The sequence below is a fragment of the Pygocentrus nattereri genome, chromosome 21 (genome assembly GCF_015220715.1).
Source record: "Pygocentrus nattereri isolate fPygNat1 chromosome 21, fPygNat1.pri, whole genome shotgun sequence".
Classification (NCBI taxonomy): domain Eukaryota; kingdom Metazoa; phylum Chordata; class Actinopteri; order Characiformes; family Serrasalmidae; genus Pygocentrus; species Pygocentrus nattereri.
The window spans coordinates 17,127,575-17,140,669 of NC_051231.1; the positions used below are offsets into that span (position 1 = coordinate 17,127,575).

General features: G+C 41.8%; 1 protein-coding gene across 1 annotated transcript in view; it reads right to left on the reverse strand.

Annotated features, from left to right (window-relative positions):
• Positions 1-13,095, reverse strand: part of LOC108424672 (fer-1-like protein 4) — a 69,673-nt gene that overhangs the window by 34,862 nt on the left and 21,716 nt on the right. The window contains exons 15-24 of the mRNA XM_017692848.2: positions 12,155-12,433; positions 10,615-10,718; positions 9,790-9,898; positions 6,175-6,361; positions 4,192-4,312; positions 3,707-3,807; positions 3,513-3,600; positions 3,289-3,405; positions 2,931-3,083; positions 1,719-1,902 (exon numbers count right to left, since the gene is read on the reverse strand). Of these exons, the coding sequence (XP_017548337.1) occupies positions 1,719-1,902; positions 2,931-3,083; positions 3,289-3,405; positions 3,513-3,600; positions 3,707-3,807; positions 4,192-4,312; positions 6,175-6,361; positions 9,790-9,898; positions 10,615-10,718; positions 12,155-12,433 (1,443 nt within the window). The remainder of the gene's footprint in view (positions 1-1,718; positions 1,903-2,930; positions 3,084-3,288; positions 3,406-3,512; positions 3,601-3,706; positions 3,808-4,191; positions 4,313-6,174; positions 6,362-9,789; positions 9,899-10,614; positions 10,719-12,154; positions 12,434-13,095) is intronic.

The window sequence follows — 13,095 nt, forward strand, 5'->3', positions numbered from 1 at the left end:
GCAAAAAACAATGAACACAGCATAGCTGAACATTATCACCATGACACAAAGTTAAATTAAATATGTTTCACACAAGCTCTATGCTAGTAAACTCCTTCAACTGCGGGCTTATTGTTCAGTTATTCATCTTCTGACTTAAAATGAAGAACATAACGATTCAGGATTCAAATTATTATGTAAGTTATGTACTAGAAGAGTAAGGACTTGATCTATTCAAGCTCCACCCACAAAGGCATTCTTTCATATCTACCACTGTAAGTTTGAACAAGATTTCCAGATAATGTGTTAAAATTTAATTTAGCCTAATAGGAAATTAGCATACAAGTCAGTTGTTTGTGAAATGACCTACCTTTAGAAGGCATTATGTATTCTGAGTGATTTTTATTTTGTATGCATGTGAAAGGGCACCATGATACAATAGATATGCTATTTTTTTTGCTTGTTTTGTTTTGTTTTGTTTTTTAACTTTAACCTATCCAATTCATGGGAGCGAATGGAAATTTTACCAGTGTAAAGTAATTACTGTCTAACCTTGTAACAGTTTCTACCAAAAAATCCTTTGTGGATGGAACATGTCCAGGTCAACAGAATCTAAATTTGCCCACAGTTCCTGGAAAGGCATTCCAGCTTAATACTAGCATTTAATGTTGTTTGTCATATTTAGTATCCTGGACTGGGTTTCACTGGTTTTGTGCAAATATGTACTTAATTTTGTGTGTAGTCTTCACAAAGACCGTAGTTAACACTAGTTATTTCCAAATTAACCATTTACAAATTCAGTGACACCACAAATCCGTATGTCATATCTTCACTAGGACCTACTAACAAATGCGTATGTCACTGTAGCATGACAGTAACATGATCAGAACCGAACGATAAACCTGCGAAGGCAGCATGCTCTGAATTTTTGTATTGTGAAAAGATATCCAGTACAGCAGAGTGCATACAACTGTGTACAGATCATCTGTAACCACTGTCTGCGCATTCTTTAATATTTCCTTGTGCTGACCGAATGTGCAGTTTTTAAACAATGGTTTCTGCTCATCTGACATGACAGTAGCATCAGTTTATACATTTTGGCAGGTACTGCATCTCACTGAGTTAGTGTTAAGACCAGGGTGATGATTGGACCTGTAAGTAAAATTACAGCATATAGTATTTAGTTTTTAGGTTTTGGTCGTTTTTGTGCTTTCTGTTCATAGCATAGCCAGAACCTTTGTAATGGGGTGGCCAGGTTAGACCAAACAATTTTACTGAAGTGGCAAACTATTTGGTTTGATAGAATTCTGTTTTATTCTGATAGAATTCAATGTTTTCTCACTACCAGGCTAATAACTACACACATGATCTGCCACTTCCTAGCAGAAACATTAGTTATTTGGCTTCTTTCTGCATTATTCAGCTACAGGCAAAGTGTCTATAGTTTTTCAAGATTTCCTCCCATCTTTAAAATACATAATCAGAAGTGTTTTTTTCCCTTTAAACCAGCAAATCTCAGTCTATTTACTATTGTGGCATGACTGTAAGAGGTGAGTAGACATACCTACAACAGAAATGGTGGTTAGGTTTTTGACTTTGGCTAGATTGTCCCTTTAACAAATGAGACAATCTTTTATGACTTTTATGTCAGGAAGTGATATTAGTGCTACCATTATTAAGAGAATAATGCTTTGTTAAAAAAACATGTATTTATTAAGTGAATTATCTCACATACTTACCCTCCACTGCTAATTTGCTGGGGGGCATATTTGGAGGTAGTGGGGTACCAAAAGTTGCTCCCTCATATATGGGCCTGAACTCTGCAGGGAGACTCGTGACACAGTTCTTTGAGTACTTGGTGATGCCAAGCCACATGTAGACTTCCAGCTTGGCATAGATCTCTCCCAGCGGGCCTCCAGGAGTCTAGAGAAAGATGTTGAACACTCACTTGTTTACACTGAAATGATGTTGTTGATGTTTTTAAACTCTTCTCAAAGATTAAGGTTCTGAAATGGTGTGAGATGGATATTACTTGCTGTAAGCAAATCATCAGGATGGAATAATTCAGCTCAGTGGACTGAACCTTAGCCTCAAATTCTAGGCAGTATATTATGGTCACAGCCACTGCACCTTTACCTACCCTTTGTTTATGTGGGATGTCTCAAGTACAGCAAACTATTCTATATGTCTTTGTACACCACTCATCTAACATTTCTACAGAAATCGGGGTTTTAATAGGGAGCTAGTCCCCCTTTTCTACAGTAACAGTCTCTACTCTTCTGGGAAGGCTTTGTACTAGATGTTGGAAACTTGCTGTGAGGGTTTGACTGCATTAAATCATAAGAGCATTAGTGAGGTCAGATACAGATGTTAAATGATTAGTTCTGGATCACAAATACCACTCCAACTACATCCCAAAGGTATTGGATGGAGCTCCATCACTCTAGAGAATGCAGTTCCGCTGCTCCTCAGTCTAGTGCTGTTGGGGGGGTACCCCTCTAGCTACCGCATGGCATTGGTCATGGTGAAATTATGAATGTACTTTTCAGTGCATAATTTCTATTTATGCGCATTTGTTTTGCCTTATTTTAATAGATTGGAATTGATAAAATAAAATAAAGAAAAACTTGCAAAACTGTGTCGCACAGGCTACATTTTATCTCCACCATAACCCCCCATGTTAAATTCAGCTTAAAAAGTTAGTGTGCATAAAGTGGACCGAAGTGTAGAGGATGCATTAACTTATTTTTACTTAGAAAATCAACAAAACTTCCAAACGTGAAATCATTTCGTAAAGTAGTAAAGTATTACTACTTACTACTTTAACTACTTTTTGCAACTATTGCTATCTAGTTAGGCTAATCTGTTGCTGCTAATAAGACTGTTGTTAGATAAATTTAAAGCTTCAGCCTTGACATGTACATGCTTGAGAAACATTGACCTAGAGGTACCTTCATGTAGATGGTGCTGATTTTACCGCAGTCTTTGCCCTTCTCTTCTTCCACAAGGGAGAAGAGGATAGAGTGTGCTGGAATTCGGGCATAGGACACCCGTCTCCCTCCGCTCATCATCCAAAGGAACACATCTGGTAGTGTGCTCTGGGGCTACAGATACACAACACAAGCACGCATTTGGTCTTGTTTGGGTTATGCATATGCATATGTATTAAATACACTGGCACATCAAATTTAATACATATGCATGTGTATTAGTATATAGTATATATAAACAAACAAACAGAAAAATAACAGACAAAATATTAGCACTATAATATTAAGGCAGCAAAAGCACTGGTCACAGTAATGTTACCTCTTTAGCAAGAAAGCGTAATCTCTTCAGAATGCGTCTAACATCAGCCAGCTTCTCTCTGACCGTTCTCCTGGTCACTCTTTTTCGCACCCTCAGAGCCTGCTTGGCCAGAATGATCTGCAAACAGGAACATCACAACTGAATGACAACAAAACAGAGTAAAACTGAAGAGTCTAGAGTGTTTGTGTGCATTTGTTCAGAAAGGATAAACATCTCCATCTCACTATATTTCTCTTAATGAAGGTCGTGCGACATTTGTCCAGGTTGTTTGGCCGAGCCTGTCGTTTCCTGTCCAAGCTTGCACTGTACTGCCTGAAGTCAGGAAGAAGAGCCTATGTTTTATCTGTAGTGTAAATTTTTGCACTAGTGATAAGTGAGTCAGAGCAGTGACTGATTACATTATCCGAATGGAGCTTACTTGCACGTGGAAACGAACTCCAGCGTGACTTCCATCAGGCGCTCTTTAGCATGACTTCTTGGTCGTTTCAGAAGCATCTCCACCTCATCAATGCCATAATCCTACAACAAAATAACCCGAAATAACATTTATACAAAAGAAGAATTGGATGTGAATGAGTAAATATTACGGAAACATGAGAAGGTTTTATTGCTCAGGACTTTAGTTTGCCTTACAGAGTTTCATTAGATATTATTGTATTTTTTTTCTATTGTTAGAAAATGGTGAATTCTGTTAAATATGATTCTAACTTGACTTTTTAACTTATTGAATATCTTTCTTATATAACCAAGAGTATAAGATGTTTCCAAATTCTACACACTTTCTTTGATTTATGTGTAGCACTTTGAGCTGCAGTTCATTTATGAAAAAAAAATTATGTAAAAAGTTAGCTATTATTGTTATTATTACCACTACGACTGCCAATTGAGCTGAAGTGTACTTGCCAGTCTGTCGGCCATTTTGGTGAGCCAGTTGCAGTTCTGGTAACGGAAGGTGTGATCCTCAAAGTAGCTCCACACATAGATGCAGGGTTTTTCATGAAGGAGATGAATACAGCTGAAGGACCTACAGTAGGAGAATGTGTTTTTTTTTTATTATTTACGGGAAACACTGCTGTGTGTTTATGGTCCACAAATTGTAACACTGCACAGATATTGTTGATGCAATGAAGTTAGCAGAATGTTAAAATGTTAGAAGAATGTTGGATGTTAAAAAGTCATTTGAAGTGGTTTGATGCGAAATACTCCTCTCTAAAGAAACGTACTGAGGCAGAAATGTTCACAGTGGTGGTGTCAGGAAAAAGACATCCAAAGAATTTAAAAGCCTCTAACATTTACCTCACATAAAGATTTTACATGGAATGATTAAGAATATACGACTGATGTCTGAGACATGTTTTATGATAGTTTTGGGATTAGCTTTTGGCCTTTTTATCCTGTTTTATTTTTTTAATTCATTTATGGTGGAGAGACAGCAAAATAACCCACACCTCCCCAACATAAAAAAATGACTTCGGATTTACCACTATTTTACCATTGTCAACATTATATATAGAAACAGGCAGTGTAACTGTCAGTACATAGAAGCCAACACTAAACCACACACACCAAAGGTGGCAACGTTGAGCTAAATACCCAATGATTACTCTCAAAGCCTGTGTTTGTTGCTATGTGTTTTAGGTGTGGAACAGTCTTCACTGATAATGAAGTGTGCTCTGAAATGAGGTCAGTTGGGCAGGATTTCTCAGTTAGCCAGATAATTTAAGACAAAAGTTAAGGCTGTCCAGAATGAAATTTGGATGCTAATACTTTTACTCCAGACAAACATTTTTCTGAGCCGTGCCAAAACATTGTGTCAGCCACCCCACAATCCAAATTCAGCATGCGTCATGCTTAATCATCCCAAAAGTGTTCGTAAAAACAGATTTAATATGGTTTATTATTTTATAGGTGATAGGATGGCAATATTCTGGAGACTTGCTGGTTCCTTTATATCTGTACAATTTCATTATGTGGTGTTGGTGACAGTATATGTGCTGCTCTGGGATTCATCACAACTCTAACTTTAAGGTTTTTCAATCGTTTTGAACCATGAGTGCATAGAAAGGCGAAGAACAGCTCTTTCCAAATTCAGTTGCTACACTGATAGATGCTGGACGGACAAAGAATTCAAAACTTATTCAATACATAAAAGGAATTTTCACTAAATCTTGCAACGTTTCTGCATAATGAAATCATTAGGATGTAAAAAAAAAAGTTATTCAGAGTGGTTTGATGTGAAATGCTCTGTTCTAGAGAAACTTGCTCAGTCAGAATTGTTCACAGCAATGAAATGAGAGAAATAAGATGAAAAAGTTTTTCAATGTCCCTAATAGCTCCCTCATAGAAAGTCATTATGCAAAATGGTTAAGAATACACTGCCTGATGTCTTTATTTTTTTTAATAGTTCTTAGATAATATTTTGGCTTGAGGTACATGTAGGGTGCTGTAAGGCAAAATAGTCCCTAAAGAAAAAAATATTTTTTCAGTTTTTTACCACTATTTTTTCATTATCAACAGGACACATAGAACACACAGGACACATGTAGGTTCACTGGTCATTTTGAATAATAAATAAAATGCATATATTAGTATTATAGACATTCCCATCAACCCCACTGGAAAGAAATATTAATCCACAGGTTTCTCCACAATGAACCACTTCACATCAAACCACTCAGAATGATTTTGTTTACAATCCAACCATTTTTAAAAAATCAGTTAAATTCCCCTTTAAGTACTTTTCTGACAAACTTTTACTCAAGTACATTTCTAGGCTACTCTGCTACCACTAGTCCAGTCCAATAGGAGGTGAGGTCTGGGATGTTCCTACTGAAATTATTTTATGCTTAAATATTCCAATTTTACTGAGAAACTCTGCTTTGTTACCCATCGTATTCAGTGGGCTGAGCTCTCCTGGGTGCAGTAACAGATTTGTCCTGGGCTCCCGGGACAGGTTCCTCTTTCTCCAGCTCATCCTCGGACTCTAGCAGCGCCTGCCTGTCCTCCGCAAGGTCCTCACGACTGCCACTCTTCTTTGACTTCACCACCACATCGGCCGTTTTACCATAGTTGCCTGGAAGAGTGTAAGAGAGTAAAGCTAGTTAACATAACAGAGCAATACAGCAAATGCTACTTTAAACAAACTAGAAAAAGTTATATACACATTTAAACTTATATAGTTTATATGTCCTCTCCATGGATCACCACCTTATCGTGGTGGAGAGGTTTGTGTGCTTGAAGGACCCTAGGAGTTATGTTGTCTGGAGCAAAAGCTCCTGGTAGGGTCTCCCATGGCAAACTGGTCCTAGGTGACAGGCCAGACAAAGTGTGATCCATAACCACCCCTATGAGGACAACAAAGCAGGACTTGTGTACCCTGCCCGGATCAGGGTTACCGGGGCCCCACCCTGGAGCCAGGCCTGGGGGAGGGGCTCGCCAGCGAGCATCTGGTGGCCGGGCATTCACTCATGGTGCCCGGCCGGGCCCAGCCCAAAGGAGCTACGTGAGTCCCCCCTTCCATCGACCCACCACCGATGGGAGGGGCAGTAGTAGGGGTGCGGTGCATTGTGGATCGGGCAGTGTCCGAAGGCGTGGGCCTTGGTGTTCTGATCCTCGGTTGCTGAAACTGGCTTTTGGAACTTGGAACGTTACCTCACTGGCGGGGAAGGAGCCTGAGTTGGTGCACGAGGTTGAGAGATACCGGCTAGATATAGTCGGGCTCACCTCAACACACAGCTTGGGCTCTGGGTCCAATCTCCTTGAGAGGGGCTGGACTTTTTTCTTTTCTGGAGTTGCCCATGGTGAGAGGCGGCGGGCAGGTGTGGGCTTTCTCATAGCCCCTCGACTCGGCGCCTGTATGTTGGGGTTTTCCCCGGTGGACGAGAGGGTAGCTTCCCTACGCCTTCGGGTTGGGGAACGGGTCCTGACTGTTGTCTGTGCTTATGCACCGAACAGCAGTTCAGAATACCCAGCCTTCATAGAGTCCTTGGGAAGGGTGCTTGAAAGTGCTCCTCCTGGAGACTCGATTGTCCTACTGGGGGACTTTAACGCTCACGTGGGCAATGACAGTAAGACCTGGAGGGGTGTGATTGGGAGGAATGGCCTCTCTGATCTGAACCCGAGTGGTGTTCAGTTTTTGGACTTCTGTGCAAACCACAGTTTGTCCATAACGAACACCATGTTTGAACTCAAGGATGTCCATAAGTGCACATGGCACCAGGACACCCTAGGCCGCAGTTCAATGATTGACTTTGTTGTCGTGTCAGCGGACTTGCGGCCATGTGTACTGGACACTCGGGTAAAGAGAGGAGCTGAGCTGTCAACTGATCACCACCTGGTGGTGAGTAGGATCAGGTGGTGGGGGAAGATGCCAGTCAGACCAGGCAAACCCAAACGTATAGTGAGGGTTTGCTGGGAACGTCTGGCAGAAGAACCTGTCAGATTGATCTTCAACTCACACCTCCGTCAGAACTTCAACCAGATATCGGGGGAGGTGGGGGACATTGACTCAGAATGGGCTATGTTCCGCTCCTCCATTGTTGAAGCGGCTGACTGTAGCTGTGGTCGCAAGGTAGTTGGTGCCTGTCGGGGCGGTAATCCTCTAACCCGGTGGTGGACACCCCAGGTGAGAGATGCCGTCAAGCTGAAGAAGGAGTCCTACCGGACATGGTTGGCCTGTAGGACACCAGAGGCAGCTGGCAGGTATCGACAGGCCGAGCGATCTGCGGCTTCAGTCGTTGCCAAGGCAAAAACCCGGGTGTGGGAAGAGTTCGGTGAGGCCTTGGAAAGTGACTTTAAGTCGGCTCCGAAAAGATTCTGGCAAACCGTCAGGCGACTCAGAAGGGGAAAGCAGTGTGCCACTAGCACTGTATATAGTGGAGATGGTGTGCTGCTGACTTCGACTGAAGACGTCATTGGGCGGTGGAAGGAATACTTTGAGGACCTTCTCAATCCCACCAACACGTTCTCCAGTGAGGAGGCAGAGTCTGGGGACACGGGAATAGGCTTGTCCATTACTGAGGCCGAAGTCGCTAAGGTAGTTAAAAAGCTCCTTGGCGGCAGGGCTGCAGGGGTGGATGAGATCCGTCCCGAGTTCCTCAAGGCTCTGGATGTTGTGGGGCTGTCTTGGCTGACACGCCTTTTCAACATTGCGTGGACATCGGGGGTGTTCCCCGGGGTATTCTGTGGGAGGTGCTTCGGGAGTACGGGGTACATGGCTCTTTGCTACGAGCCATTCAGGCCCTGTACAAACAAAGCAGGAGTTTGGTTCGCATGGCCGGCAGTAAGTCAGACTTTTTCCCAGTGAGAGTTGGACTCCGTCAGGGCTGCCCTTTGTCACCGATTCTATTCATAATTTTTATGGATAGAATTTCTAGGCGCAGTCAGGGGATGGAGGGTGTCCGGTTTGGTGACCTCAGGGTCACATCTCTGCTGTTTGCGGATGATGTGGTCCTATTGGGGACATCAGGCCGTGAACTTCAGCTTTCAGTGGATCGGTTTGCAGCCGAGTGTGAAGCGGCCGGGATGAGGATCAGTACCTCTAAATCCGAGGCCATGGTTCTCATGCGGGAAAGGGTGGAGAGCCCTCTCTGGGTCGGGGATGAGCTCTTGCCTCAAGTGGAGGAGTTTAAGTATCTCGGGGTCTTGTTCACGAGTGATGGTACAAGGGAGCGGGAGATTGACAGACGGATTGGTGCTGGGTCAGCAGTGATGCGAGCTCTTTACCGGTCTGTTGTGGTAAAGAAAGAGCTGAGCCATAAGGCAAGGCTCTCGATTTACTGGTCGATCTACGTTCCCACCCTCACCTATGGTCATGAGCTTTGGGTAATGACCGAAAGAACGAGATCGCGAATACAAGCGGCCGAAATGAGTTTCCTCCGCAGGGTGTCTGGACTCTCCCTTAGAGATAGGGTGAGAAATTCGGTCATCCGGGAGGGACTCGGAGTAGAGCAGCTGCTTCTTCACATCGAGAGGAGCCAGTTGAGGTGGTTCGGGCATCTTGTTAGAATGCCTCCTGGACGCCTCCCTTGGGAGGTGTCACAGGCAAGTCCACCGGGGAGGAGACCCCGGGGAAGACCCAGGACACGCTGGCGTGACTATATCGTCCAGCTGGCCTGGGAGCGCCTCGGAATCCCTCCCAGGGAGCTAGTGGAAGTGGCTGGGGAAAGGGAGGTCTGGGCTTCATTGCTCAGGATGCTGCCCCCGCGACCCGAACCCCGGAGAAGCGGAAGATGATGGATGGATGGATGGATGGATGGATAGTTTATATGTCTATAACATTAGGTGTATAATCCCTGTGCCTTTTCTTCAAATGTCTATTATTTCTTATTAGTTTCTGTTTTTAATCACACCAAAGGTTAGTAATGTCAGCTGCTGCTAGAACTTTACATAGTGAGAAAAATAATAACAAATCATAGTGGATGAACATGTTAACATTCTTTAAAAAACTGATGAGTTTCTTTGTACATTTCTGTTTTAAACATTGGAATATTTCAGTCATACCAATAGACAGCTCAAAGGTGACATTTTTGGAGCCAATAGACGGATCCATCATAGTCACTTCGAAGAATGATGCAAACAGCAAGAATTCCTCTTTCTCCCCTGCAAAATTCTGTAAAATATAACCATCAGCACTTACCATCAGTAGGAGACATGTGTAAATAAAAAAGATTTGTCATTTAGCAGTGATTTCAACATAGGTAAGATGTGCTGTTAGTAGGGCCCAATGTAATCTGTTTTATTATTATTTTTTGTTGGATATCTGCCATATTTATACTGCAGGCACCAAATCTTTCTGTTAGGTGTTCCCATAGCTTACATGCTTAAAATTAAGGTTCTTCATGGGTTCCTTAGCAAAGAAAATGGTTCTATATAGATCTGTGAACTCTCAAAGAACCCTTTGCATGAATAAAGGGATTTTGTATGGTGATACAGTTCTTCAGATTGATGGAGAATGTGCTGTAAATGGTTCTATACTCTGTGCATATACTTTGTGTCAAGCTTGACATCATAAAAATAGAATTTTTTGGTGCTATTTGGAACCCTTTTCAAAAAGGTTCTGTATAGAACCATCTACAGCACATTCTCCATCAATCTGAAGAGACCCTTTCAACATACAAAGAATGCTTTAATCAGGGTTATTTGGTGTTCATGGTTCGATATAGAACCATTTGATTTACTAAAGAACCCTTGAAGAACCATCTTTTTAAAGGGTGTATATAAAAGGAACAGAATAGTTTTGGCCGTTTATATTCCACATACAAACAATATTTTACAATCAGATTTTAGAACTGTAGCTATCTGGTTTATAGCAGGCATGTTTCTGACCTCTGGAAGGGGATGGATCTCCTCTACTTCCACAGTTACAGCTTCAGGAACCTCGGAGGCTGAGTCTTCAGGTTCCTCAGCAGGGCCACTGTGACCCTGAGGACCTGAGAAAAATCAGCACAGATCACCAGTGATGTTTGACACGCAAACATGAGACAGAATTTCAACTACAATTGCCTATATAAAAATATGGTATAAGAGTAATGGTCCCTAATCCATTCAGATCCCAGCCTTATTACACACTAAGGCATATTATTCAGCAACTATAGGGGCTTCAATGCAAACTGGCTGAGGTATTCTTGGTCAATAACATTCTTTACGTTATAATGAGAATATAAATATATTAATACTTATGAATGTATAATTATAATATAAAAACTTCTTTTATATCATTGAAAAGCATTATGAAAAAATTCCAAACATTTGAACAGTAAAGTAGAACCTTCATATTACATATTATACATTATACATGTATAAGTGGAGCTGTTGTTGTAAAATTGTTCATTTTATCAGCTCCACTTACTATATAGGTGAACTTTGTAGTTCTACAGTTACAGACCGTAGTCCATCTGTTTCTCTGCATACTTTGTTAGCCCCCTTTTACCCTGTTCTTCAGTGGTCAGGACACCATGGACCCTCACAGAGCAGGAACTATTTGGATGGTGGATCATTCTCAGCACTGCAGTAACACTGACATGATGGTGGTGTGTTAGTGGTGCCAGTGGATCAGACACTGCAGTGTCACTGGAGTTTTCCACTCACTGTCCACACTCCTACCTTGTCAGTCCACCTTGTAGATGTAAAGTCAGAGACAATAGCTCATCTGCTGCCGCACAGTTTGTATTGGTCATCTTCTAGTCCTTCATCAGTATGGTCACAGGATGCTGCCCACAGGATGCTGTTGACTGGATATTTTTGGTTGATGGCCTGTACTCAGTCCAGCAGTGACAGCGAGGTGTTTAAAAACTCCAACAACACTGATGTGTCTGATCCACTCAGACCAGCGCAACACAAACTGACACACCACCATCACATCAGTGCCACTGCAGTGCTGAAAATGATCCACCACCCAAATAGCACCTGCTCTGTGAGGGTCCATCGGGGTCCTGACCACTGAAGAACAGGGTAAAAGGGGGCTAACAAAGTATGCAGAGAAACAGATGGACTACAGTCTGTAATAGAACTACAAAGTGCACCTATATAGTAAATGGAGCTGATAAAACAGACAATGAGCGTAGAAACAAGGAGGTGGTCATAATGTTATGCCTGATTGGTGTACATATACATATTCTTCATATACATTTTCTTAATGTTTAAGAAAGGTTCTTATACAAAAATAGTTCTTTCAAGAACAATCAACTGAAATGTTTTTAGGGAATCAAAAATGATTTCTTCATCACTCCAAAGAGCCCCTTTTGATACTGTTATTTTGAGAACTGTATTCAAGATTACTTTGCAAAATTATAATCTTATGAGTGTGGAATTTAAAGTGTGTGTCCACATAAAGACCCTTATAGTTTAAAGAATTCTTTTTTTTTACCATCAGTGTCCTTCCTCTTCTTTTCCTTGGATTTCTTGCTCTTACGTTTGAATGTCAGTTTGTTGAGTGGACTCTTAATGTTAACGATGGATTTGCTCTCCACCACCGCAGCAGCAGGGGAGGAATAAATTTCCACAGACAGGGCCAGCAGCACACGGCCTCTGTAGAATATACCATCACTCAGTCCTTCATTCAGGTCCTGGTGGATATCCCGCAGAGTGGAGTTCTGAGGAGAGCCATACAGGTTCAACCAGGAAGGACCAAATGTGGGATTAAACCCTAAAACACCAACAGAGGAAATCTGATTAGCAAAGGCACATGCCTTAGTCAATTTTTAAGTTTTAAAGGCTTAAAAGGCACATCACTCAAACTTATTCTAGTATTCAATTGGGCTTCACCTGTTCATCTCATCCTAAAGGTGTTCCTTAGTATTTCACCATTTTATGTCATCATAAAGGGTTTCATCACTCTACCTCAGCCTGAAGGCATTCAACTGTGCTTCATCAGGCCATCTCAACTAAAAGGAGTTCATGAACCTTCATTCCATTTCATCCCAAAAGTGTTCAATGGAGCTTCATCACTCCAACTCATTTTAAAGATTTTAATTGGAGCTTTTGGATGTTCCTCAAAAAGCTTCATCACTCCATTGCATATCTAATGATGTTCTAATTCAAAAAACGATCACTTCATCTCATCCTAAAAAGGTTCAGAGAAGGTTTGTCACTCCATCTCATGCTAAAGTGTTCAGCTGAGCTTAATCAGGAGAATATGTTTCTTATGCTCCATAGCCCGTTGCTGGGGGAAATTATACTACTACACCAACACTCCAGCTAATGCTTTAGCATGCTGACATTTGGCTCCAGAACATCTCATTCCACTGTAAATGCTTTTCTATGCCGATTACATGGTTGTGCTCATTTTTATCAACAGTTTTATTACCA